Here is a 12,338-nt window from a genome sequence, read left to right as displayed (position 1 = left end):
TTATATTATATATAAATAATATATATGGATCATGTTGGGCTGAGCCGTGTTGTGTCAACCCAGCCCGTGGACCTAAAACCCCAGGCCCAGTATGGTCTACATGATCATGCTGGGCCTGACATGGCCCACATGCCATCATGTTGGACTGGTCCAAAGTCAGGTTGGGTCATGTCAGGCCACAGATAACATGGCCCAATTTACACCTCTATGTATAGTATTACGCACCGGAAATCAAAGATACTCTCAATGCAAGGAGGTAATATACCGTGGGTAGAAGTTGGCAGAATTCTTGTGGGAAGAAGATTGGAGTCATGGTCATGAATGCACAAGATATTTTATCGTCAATTGAGGCTGAGCCTCCAAGCTAACACACTAACGAACCAGCCCTTGGTTGGTTGTACCATACAATATCAATACTTACAAATAGTTATTGTCCAATATTTTAACTTTGCATACATATCACTACCTTTTTCTTCCTTTTTCCTTTCCCTACCTTTTTCCTTAAAATCAAACACAGCCTAATAGTATTCATATAATATCATGCTTGCAAATAGTTATTGTCCAATATTTTAACCTTCAAATAAGTATAAGTGCAATAAAATTTTCTGTAATCTAAATGTATTTTCAATTTTTTATCCTTAGAAAGATTCATATAAAACCCATAAATACATCCATAATACTTAACTGTATTAGCGGAGGGCCCCTGTTTCGTAGGGGTTTGATTGGAATTGTAACATTGATATTTGCTATATTAAAAAAGATAATGGTTTCTTAATAAAAATACTTGCAATTATAAGTACCCAAGTCTTGAAATTCATATAAAGACTTGAAAGAGATCATCATGTGCTTATTTTTTAAATATTGTTTCAGCAAAGCATCTCATATAAAAGAACATGATCATACATTGATAGTTCTGAGTTCTACTTCATAGTTGTCATTTGTTTCACATCGAGAACTCCCAGTTGACCCGGACGATAGGACCATTCGGCCCAGGAACCATCCAAGCAACCGGTTCCATTTTACCCCAAACCCGGTCCCTAGCAGAAAATTGTTAAATCAGTCAATGACTCGTTGACCCGGGCGGTCGAACCTTCGACCTGTTCAACGGTTTTTTGCCATGTTTATTTTTAATTTTTTTTTTTGTCAGAATGGGTCATCTGTTCAAATTGGTCGATCAAACTGTCGACTTGGAAATTAGTGGCCAGAATGGTTCCGTTTCTAGGCCATTTTCTCTAGATGTCAATAATTAGATGAAATAACATTATAGTCATAGTCATGGGAAGGGTGGACATTGTAAGGGATTCCAAAACCCTGAAAGATAAATCCAAAGTGACCTTAAACACAAAAAAAAAATGGCAGTAAATCCACCAAACTAGAAAAACTAAGGAAAAAATAAAAAATCAAGTCCAAAGTTCCGCTTTGAGATAGAGCTAAACATACATGCAATCAAAGAAAGAGATGAAGCGTATCATCTTGTAAAAAAAACATTGCACGAGAAAACCTAAAGAAAAAACAAAATGGAAGAAATAAAATGGTGGTAAACCCTATACCACTTTGGAGGATCTTGAAGAAGAAGACCAAACAAAAACAAAAACAAAAACAAAAGCAAAAAAGGGAAAAAAAAAGGAACATACCGCACATGCTCGAATAAAGCTCACAGTGAAAATTCAAAAGCATAAAAGAACCATGGTTTTTGAACCGCCGTTGATTCGGACGGTTGGACATTTTGGCCCAAGAACCATCCAGGCAATCGATTCCGTTTTACCCCAACCCCAGTCCCTGACCAAAAACCATTGAATTGGTCAACGACCCATTGACCCAAGTGGTTGAATCGTCCACCCATTTACATGTTCAATGGCTTTTGGCCATTTTTTTATTTTTTTAATAGGGAATTGTCCAGGCAATCGATTCTGCTTTACCCCAATCTCGGTCCCTAGCCAAAAACTGTTGAAATGGTCAACAACCTATTGACCCAAGTGGTCGAACCTGTTGAAATGGTCAACAACAGGTCATCCGTTCGAACTAGACGGTTGACTGTCAACCCAAAAATTGGTGGCCAAAATGGTTCCGTTGTCGAGTCGTATGAGTCACACGGTCAAATTACATAACATGTATGATATTGCTTAATGGACCTCATACACTCAATTTTGTGCATGTAATTTTTGTTGTCAGAGCGGGTCGTTCGTTTGAACCGAACAATCAAACCGTCGACCCGAAAACCGGTGGCCATAAAGGTTTCATAATTTTTGTTGTTAGAACGGGTTGTCCGTTCAAGCAGGATGGTCAAACCGTTGACCCGATGTCAGAACGGGCCGTCCGTTTGAACTAAACGGTTAAATTGTCGACCCAAAAATTGATGGCCAGAACGGTTCCATTTTCTTATAGAATAGGCCATCCATTTGAATCGGACAGTCGAACCGTTGATCCGAAAACCGGTGGTCAGAACGGTTCCATTTTCGGGTCATATGAGTCACACACTCAAATTTTTGTTGTCAGAATGGGCCATCCGTTCAAACCAGATGATCAAACCGTTGAACGATGTCAGAACGGGCCATCTATTTGAATCGGACAGTCAAATCATTGACCCAAAAACTGATGGCTAGAACAATTTCATTTTTTTGTAATTTGAGAATTTTTAATAAAGAATATTTATATATATATTTATATATATTAAAGGGTACTGCGACCCTTTTCCCTTTAATATATAAGGGAAAATGTATGATATAGAAAAAAATATAATACGGAAAGAATTTTGACCAATCAAAGCCCATGAATTTTGATAATATTTAAAATTATTATGTATTGATTAGAAAAAATTGATTGAACTTTATATATTAACGGCTTAGGTTACTTTTAAATCATTTTTATTCATGATATACATTGTAAAAATCATTTGGTTCATTTTATTAATAATACAATATTCTGATGACTTAGTTTAACGTATTATTCGGTATATGAGTCCAATCCCAGTCTGACCTGAATCCAGCAGATAAGATTCAATTGAAATCCGAACATTTTCTTTCAGTCGCTATAAAGAAATAGAACATTAAAAAATGAAGTTTGGCTGCAGGGATATCCCATTGTATAGGATCCATTTTCAGTCATTCTGTTTGGAACTTCGAGAGCAATATAGGTTGGCATTCCACGAAAGGAGTGGAACTCCTGTCCGATAAGATTAGAGAGTCTAATCGGCGACCTTGAGGCTACCGTTTTCGCCTAAAAAACAGGTTTGTCCCTTTAAGATCCCGCGGCAGATAACATTTGTTGATCACAACACATTGTTGGATACATTTATCCAGTTATTCCAACTGTACATTGAAAATATCGGCATCTACAACACAACTGATGTTTCATATGTGCGACTGAGTGACGTGGTCAGTAATGTATCATTGTCAGCAGATCCAAACTCCTGAAAAACCCCTCTCTCACATGACAGAACCTGGTGGTGAACATCAATTGCTGTAAATACTTCCTCGCAACGCTGTCCTCTGCGTGTTGGTGATCCTAGCATGGCAGACCTTGGTTAAGGTAGCATAGCCGAGAAGCTTGCCAACTTCATACTGCCAAGCAGGAGAACTATGGGACAACCATGGAAGCTGGAGCAGAGGCATGCGAGAAATAAAACATGAAACCAAGGTTCAAAGTATCGATATGTATTGGGCCGTATCGGCTGATATATATCGTATCGGGGGTTTTATGATATGTTCCTATAAAAGGTGTATCAAGGTTTTGACCAATTTAAGGGGTGAACGGACCTTAAACCGGTCCCTCTGAGCCAAATTTGAGAAAAACTATCGATACTGTCTGATACCGTGATACGCCTCTACCGACATATTGAACATATTGATATTTTGAACCTTGCATGAAATACAACCATGAGAGAATGAGACTAGGCACTATGGCTCTTTTACCTTAATGCCCAAGGTCTATGATATGCAAAATTACCACACAGCCCCTCTTCCCACGTGAAAAAACAACACAAACATGTTAGTAAATTTAAAAAGACATCATGGAACACACCAACGAAGTTTATTCCTAGGCCTTTGGAGTGTAATTTGTTGCTTTGATGTATGGGGACGTGCTACCCCGTTTTGTGTAATCCCTTTTTAGTTCTATCAAAAACTAAAAAATAAAAAGAAATCATGGAACACATGCATTTCTTTGGAAAAAAATTTAGAAATGAACTCATTTCCTAGATTTCCTAAAATCGTGTTTCTAGGAGTTTGTTCTTAGGACTCCGAATCCCCTGCCCACAAGAATTCTATCCACAACACACTATCTCCATGCATTGGGAACATCTTCCCGTGTGAAAGGATGAGATGTTTCCTCTGTGTGGCTGAGATATTATGTGGGTAGATGTAGGAGGAGATCTAGACTATTCTTGGACATCACCAAAATTGTGTTAAGTTGATGGGTTCTCCAAAAACAAAAGAAAATTGTGTTGTTATTACAATATTAATGGGTCCCACAAAAGATAACAATTCATGAGCCAATATTCAAATTATTGGAAAATGCAAGGTGTATCAAAAAGGTAATTTTAAGAGATGTATTGAAATATATAAATACGAACAAAAAATCAAGATAAACATAGATACGCTAGAAAATCCAACAAAAAAATTATTAAAAATATTAATAAAATAAAATAAGTTTATAACTAATTTATTTAAACATAAAAACCACACTTTAATGATCTATATAAAGTATCGGGGCATAATTAGTAATCGCTGAAAAATAATATAAGAACTAAAATGTATGTGTATATATACTAATATTTATTAGTTAATATTTTTTGAAGTCATTTATTAATAAATATTTATTATATATATATTTAGATAATATTTATTATGTATATAAGTTAATACATGTATACCTTAATTTTTAATAAATAAATATAATTTCTATTAATCTTTTTATTAAATAAATTTTAGCATTTGTTGGGAAACATCTACCAAGGCAAGAAAGATTACTTTAAGCATAAACAAAATGTTGCTATGATAAGTAATTAAGGTTAGCATAGTAGTTAATTAATTGTTGTTATCTTCAATTTATGATTTTTAACAAGTTTTTTTGACTTAAATAACATTTAATGACATATTAAATGCCTTAATTACAAGTAACTCAAATGAGAATTTAATTAAATAATTTTAACATTTAATGACATCTCAAGTTTAAAGGCTTAATTAAAATTGGTATAAATGAGAGCAAGAATAGATGAATTAAATTTAAATTTGAATTTTAAAAAAATAGAGGGAAATTAAATTCAACTGATACATAATGTGTATTGACCCGTTTTAGGATTGTATAGGCGGATACATATCTGAAACGATCCAATAAGAGGTCAATACGAACCCGTATTGGTGCAATACAGACGAAAAACTACGAAACTATGTAATTGTATATGTTTTATGTATTAGGACTCTTCCAAAACAATACATATGTTGCGAAATTTTAAACCTTGTCCCAAGAAATTCATTTACCTTGGGTAAGTACCGCTCAAGCAAAAATTTATTAACACATGATAGAACAACATTTTCTCTTCAACAATGACAATTTTATCAACTAAAATGGCCATTGTATAAATTTACTTGAGAAACAAAAGAATACTAGAAAAGTATACATATCCAAGCAAGTGTTTCCAATCCTGCATTTGAAAAGTGATGTAAATATTTATGCCAATTCAGTTTTGTTGGTGTTTGGAAAGATTGTAAATCAAGATCAACGTAAAACTCTACTCCAGTTTGGTTTTATCAATGTTTGGAAGGAATGTAAATCAAAATCGACGTAAAACTCCACTCCAATTCGATTTTGTCAACATTTGGATGGAATGGACTTTTACATCATAAACCGATGTAAAACTCTGCTTTTCTCATCACACTTTTCGCAACTCAAATTGGCACTTTTTGCGATTCAATGTAAAACATCATCAATGTACTTTTACACCAATGACATTTCACATTGATTCCAAACGAAGCCCAAGGAAGATTTCTCTAAGAAAGCACATTTACTAAGATAAATGACTTTATTTACTGAAACAAGGCGTAAATGGCATCTCATACACATTTATATTCCTTGGGAACATTTTTTTGATAAAATTCCTGCATTTGGAAAAGATGCAAACAAGTGTGAATGCAAATATGTAGAGCAAAGTTCAAAGTATTGACACATATCAGCCAATACATATCGTTTCGAGACCCCTCCAATACACCCTTACAGTGGGTGTATCGGAGGTCTGACCGATTCAGGGGGTAGAGACCTAAATCAACCCCCTTGAACCGACTGTAAAAAAAAAAATAAAAGATAAAAAATCTCCAAAATGTGTATTGATATGCCCCTATCGACATATCGGGCGTGTCGATATTTTGAACCTTGATATAGAGTATAAAATGGTTCATATAAATTGCAAAATTGTGTTAGTTTTGCAATGACAAATTTACCTTCTTACCTGACAGACTTTTAGTTGTAATGGATACAAACATAAAGTCCAATAAAACATATGCTTTTTTTTTAATCAAAAGCACACTTGAATGCAAATTTATTTCTTTTTTATTGATGTACTTTTACATCTTATTATCAATATAAATATGCATTATTCTGTTATTTGTCAATGCATAAATGTAGTGTTGTCAAACACAAGCAAAAGTGAAACACAGTACAAATTTACCCTGAACTGAGATTTACACTCCATTTGCATCGTTTCCAAACAACAGCTTCGGAAACTTTCAAAGCTGAAGAAATGTTCCTGAAGAACGATACAAAATTGGGAATAATTTATCAACCCATCTTGGCCATAACCTCGGGTCCAAGGGGACTTTTAATAAAATGAACGAGTCCATGGCTCTTGCCTTAAGTGTTCCTGAAGTGTAGTCTACCTAGACGGTGCTACTTCCATCCGGTTCCATGATCCATGATTCTACCATCTTGACGGTGAAATGAGCCATGGCGTCAGTAGATGGATTACAAGTTTAAAATTAGATGATCTAAACCAAAGATGACTGGCGAAAATTATGGGAAAGATCTTCCTGAACCGAAAATCATTTTAGACGACATAACCACATACATGGATTTGGACATTTTTTTGGCCACTTATCCATGTATTAGGATTTGCTAAGTGAAATAATTGCTCGTAAAACGGTAAACCCGTCATTGTCCCTTTTCTGCATGAGACTAGAGCCAGAAAGGGAAACCCTTTTTTTTATGATTGCACCAAAAAAAAACCCTGTTCCCGCAATTATCCCCCTGTGGGAGGTAGGGTTAAATCTCCACAAAATGACAACCATACGATCAAGTTATTCCAAACTTGCCAATTCCCAACCTCCACCTAAAAAACAGATGATTAAAAATAAAAAATAAAAAATAAAACAATTCGAGCAATTTAACAAGGCAAAGAACCTACGAACCACAAAATTTTGATCAGATGAGTTTAAGGAACAGATAACGATCCCATATTCCCACCAAGTTCTGTAAGAAAAAAACAAGAGAAACGGGTTCTAATAGGGAGTGTTATCACATACACTGATAAATCCTACCGCAAAAGCCTCTCAATTATGCATTAGGCATGTCACATAGTTGTTGAAGAAGAAATGATGCATTGCCAAGCTAACCTACAAAGGTGCCAAGGTCCAAATTTTATCATTTGCTGATAAGAACCATTGACAAGTGTTAGCATATATCTTATCATTATCAAAGAAACACTCAATGATGACTTACTTTGCCGTACTGGTCCTCCTAATGAATATAATCTTATCTGTCACGGCTGCAGATGGACTCTCCAGAAATGAAGACCTAGTTGCAATCAAAGGGATGTCACTGCAAACCACTACACTTTTGTCGTGCTGATTAATATGATCCCCCGAAATAAAATACCAGGAAATATCACTTTTGTCGTGTCAAAGATCACGATACCTAAGGATGAGGTTTTCAACTTCCTATTGAGACACTTAATCGCTTCTCCATTGCTCTTTGATGACCTAAATCATTTCCAAACTGGCTCCATAGTTCCAATCAACAGGCGAGATTTCATGCTCAGGATCTCCAACTATGGCAGAAGAAGCTTCTATCTCAACAACATACAACTCATTAGCCCAAATATCTGCACAGCAGGGCCTCCAATTAGATGCCATGGCATAAATGGGGTGCAGATGGCAATAGAATCAGACCATAAAACAAGATTTTCGCCACCAACCAGCTATTCTGCAAATCCTCAGTCTGCATACTCCATGGACATTGCTGTCCACACTCCCAGTAGATCTCCAGTTTACAAGACCCATGGCTGTCGTCCATCCCTTGATTTTGTAATCAGTTCACATAGATCAAGGCATCAAGCTCTACTCAATTCTCACCTACCTTTCATACAATCAGTCCTCTCAACAACCTGCATGACATTTATCCCTAGTGGGATTTCAGATATAATTGAGCGATTGCAAGAACTATGCCAAAAAAGTGGATTGAGTTGAAAAAAAATTATGGACCAAAGGATCTGATAGGTACCTGATAATAAATTTGTAAATCAAATATCACCTTGCAAAGTCCGCCGATGTTAAGAGTTCTCTGTGAAATATACCCTGGTTGTTGCAATTTAATTTTGTTCTGAAGAAATACATAAAAGTGTAAAATTGAGAGGTCTTTTCTCATCTAGACTACCTTTTTGTGATGCGAGTCCACCATGCATTTTAAATAACCATTTTATCCAAATCACTCATGCAACAGATGTAGTTTATAATTTAAAATCCCCAATGTCTCTAATGTAACTTAATATGATGAGACCTAAAGTGTTACAAGATAAGCATGTAACGTCCAGTTAAATAGGTGTTTCTAAGTATCCAAACAGCTCAAGTTTGAGGCTCGATCACTTACCCATTACATCAACTGAGGCATCAAAGTTGTAATGCAAATTTATAATATCTAAAAGATATCTTTTACTACAAGACACAAATCCGCTGAAACACCTAAAGAGATCTTTCATAAACTCGTCAAGTTATTCCATTGAACAAATGTATAGATAGTACAAGTAAAAAAAATAAAACATCAGATATGTTAAAAGAAACTTTGTAAACAGTACAACATACTCAGTAGTTCATTATTCTCTCCCCTCAACCATATATTGCATCAACCATAAGTAATACCAAAGGCAAAAAAAGTAAAAGCAGATAAGATAATGTTCCTACCACCCTCCCTGTGACATAGAAGTCTAAGACAGGTTACTGCTCTCTAGATGTCTTTCTAGGGCTTTGACTATTAAAAAATTATCAAAAGAAAAAATATGGAATGATAACGTTATGGTAGAAACAGCTATCCATGACTGGAAAGTCAGCTTGATGAATTTAAAGGACATACTACATAGACAAGGACTTTGTTGCTGCTAATGGGTTAGGTTTGTGCTCCTGCAAACAGATTTGAAGCAGGGCTTTTGGTCTTAGTGACCACTCTGTACAAGCTCTGTTTCGACTGCTTGTTGATTATCATTGCCTGAATGTTGGTCATTCTTGCCAGTTCTTGAATCTTCTTGTCCTTTGGGAGTTTCACCAAGCCTCTCCTGTAAGTTCCCAGTTTTGTGAATATTATCAGCTAACACAATCCATTAGCATGTTGCAGACAATTCCATTCTTTTTTATGATATAATAAAACTTTACAGTTACCAAATTAAAAAAAAAAAAAAGACAATAACAACAGTTTGAGAACTGATAGCAATTAACTGTGTAAAGACTGATATCAAGATGTGGTACACATTCACGAAAGTAGAACCATCAGATGGAATAGACTTTTCAGTAGAAGTGCCAAACTCGTGAGTGTGTTAAGGACCATGAGAAATAACAAGCTAGTGGTCATCATATCAGGTTATAACTTTCAACGTGTTCAAGACGGGAAAAGTAACCAATAAAATGGGGGAAATGTGCCTGTATGTCTGCCATTTCTTCCTTAAAGTCATTATGCCACACACTACATATCTAAACTTCCAATGGGAAGAAAAATAAATAAATAATGAACGAAGGCAAACTATATTTCAAAATTCAAACATCACCTTCAGAGAAGCATTCTGAGAGAGAAGCTGCTCATACTCGCTCCTGATACGAGTGACTTCTGATCTAAGTGTGGAGTTCTCCTCACTTAGAATTTCAACTCTTTGGGCTAGCTCTTCACATTCCGCCTGAAACAATCACATGTAATTACTTTAACAAATAAGAGTGCAGCACAAAATTAACTAATAGGAAATCCACAACAAATACTGGAAGGAAATTCATACCTGCTTACGCAACCTGGATCGACGGGCTGATTCCCTATTTGACTGCTTTCTTCGCTGCCTTTTCAGTTCCCTTTCGTCCTGCATCAAACAGGATGCATCAGATAATGATGATAGTACTAATAGCTATTGCCAATCAGAAAAGAATACTACTAGTAGTAACAAAAGGATTAAAACCGTGGTCATGCTATGAGTCCAACATGCACTAACTATAACAAGGATAGTACTAGTAGCCATTGCCAATCAGAAAAGCATATTACTACTAGTAGTAACAAAAGGATTAAAACCATGGTCATGCTATGAATCCAACATGCACTAACTATAACAAGGAAAACCGAGAACAAGTACTTTTTTTTTTCTGGAGAAGGTTGAGAGAAGTGTTTGAACAGGCAAGGAACTGGAGCAGGTTAAAAAGGTAACCTGCCCAAACCACCCTCAAGCACCAGATGTAAACCCATGCCACTTTGATGTTCTAGATCTTAGGTTCATTAGGTGTATCACTTTACTTTGGCTCAGATTATTTAAAAATTTTGGTTTATGTTATATTTTAGATGCCTAAGATCAGTGGAATCTTAGTACATCATTTCAATAGTTGAGATTAAGGCACTGATCGTAAGAGACTACTTTGATGGCCTAGACCTTTGGGTTAATTTGGTACATCATTTATATGACATTTTTCTAGAAAATTGGGACATTTGATATATCATTTACTGATTTACTATACCATTTCCATGACCTTGATTAATTGAAACCATTTCACATCACTTGGGCTTTCAAGATTAATTGACTGGTTTTGAGGCACAAGATCAATGGACTAGATCTTCAGTTAGAAGATCATCACTAGAAATATCTCTTAGTAAATATTAAACAGGCAAGGTCAAATCATTAAAGAAAGACAAGGGAATTTTAGGGTTTTTACAGAGTCTAACCAAAGTAAGTGAGATGTGCATGGGTATATACCCTCCACTCCTTTGACAGAATGGTGACAGAAGGTGTCACACAATAATTTTATGTAAGTACAACATATTTAAGTTTCACAAAAGAATGTACAGAAGACTACGTGTAGCTCATCCCAAAGCACAGAAGAAATGCTTGTAATTTAACCTTTAGTCCAAATGTAAGTCTAACTAACATCTAAGAGTCAGCATTTTCCTATTACTTGTTTAAATCAACAAAAGTTGCTTTTAGTTTCCATCCATGTTTTATTATGACGAGATTCCAAGTGATTTCAGGACCTCTAGGGGTGATTTATAGCTTCACTTCTTTTTCTCCTCTATTTAGTTCTATCTTGCCAGTTGTCAGACTTTGGCCATTGGCAAGCCATCAGCCCCTTGAGAATGGCCATCAACTTGGTCAAGGACTGATGAATCAATCTGGGATTCTGGGTGTGTTGCATACAACCATAACCTATGTCCAAAATCCATAACCTTCTCAAACTATCTAAAGAGAGAAATCTCTCTATAATTCATTTGGTGAAGTGGGATCAGGTAATGCTCCCCAAAATAAAAAGGAGGGTTGGGAATCAGACAGGTCAAATTTTTCAACAAGGCAATGCTAGGCAAGTGGATCTGGAGATTCAGAATGGAAAGGAATAAGTGGTGGAGGACCATAATTGCAGCCAAATATAACACGCATAGAGGAGACTGGATAGCCTCTTCTTCTCTCCCCTCTTTAGGCTGCTCTTTGTGGAGGAAAATTATGGATCTCCTACCAAGTGTTAGTAGAGGCTTATCTCCAAAACTGGGAAAAGGTGACAGGTTGTCTTTCTGGAAAGATCCTTGGTGTGGAGAGACCTATTTAGCAGAATTATTCCCTCGGTTATTTCATCTTGCTGAGAATCAAGACGCAGTGGTGGCAGAATGTTTTTAGGTTGTTGGCAGCTCTGTTGTTTGATGTCCTTCATTTAGAAGGAACTTCCAGGATTGGGAAACTACAGCTTTGGCAGAACTATTCGAGCTGATCTCCATGCAGTCTCCTGACCTGTCCAAACTACAGCTTTGGCAGAACTACACCTTTTCTCAAAATAAAAATATTTTTTATAAGAAACAGTAACTTTCATTGATTAGATTAAATTAAGGAAGTACAACTGTCACCATCAGAA

The 12,338-nt window shown here is 35.9% G+C and overlaps 1 protein-coding gene and 1 pseudogene across 14 annotated transcripts in view; one reads left to right on the top strand and one right to left on the bottom strand.

Moving 5' to 3' along the window:
- The first annotated feature begins 7,695 nt into the window (after positions 1-7,695).
- Positions 7,696-8,453, top strand: LOC148879614 (uncharacterized; annotated as a pseudogene).
- A 503-nt stretch (positions 8,454-8,956) lies between these two features.
- The window catches only part of LOC148879613 (bZIP transcription factor 1-B-like), a 30,450-nt gene continuing 27,068 nt past the window's right edge, over positions 8,957-12,338 (bottom strand). For all 14 annotated transcript variants that reach the window (XM_088961197.1, XM_088961191.1, XM_088961187.1 and 11 more), the window contains 3 exons: positions 10,241-10,318; positions 10,019-10,144; positions 8,957-9,532 (listed from right to left, as the gene is read on the bottom strand). In XM_088961197.1, coding sequence (XP_088817323.1) covers positions 9,413-9,532; positions 10,019-10,144; positions 10,241-10,318 — 324 coding nt within the window. In that variant the 3' untranslated portion in view covers positions 8,957-9,412. The remainder of the gene's footprint in view (positions 9,533-10,018; positions 10,145-10,240; positions 10,319-12,338) is intronic.

The sequence above is a fragment of the Nelumbo lutea genome, chromosome 1, assembly GCF_056320005.1.
Source record: "Nelumbo lutea isolate HS-2025 chromosome 1, American lotus-T2T, whole genome shotgun sequence".
Taxonomy (NCBI): Eukaryota; Viridiplantae; Streptophyta; class Magnoliopsida; order Proteales; family Nelumbonaceae; genus Nelumbo; species Nelumbo lutea.
The sequence above is the reverse complement of the archived record's forward strand: the minus strand, read 5'-3'. Positions and strand labels throughout refer to the sequence as shown.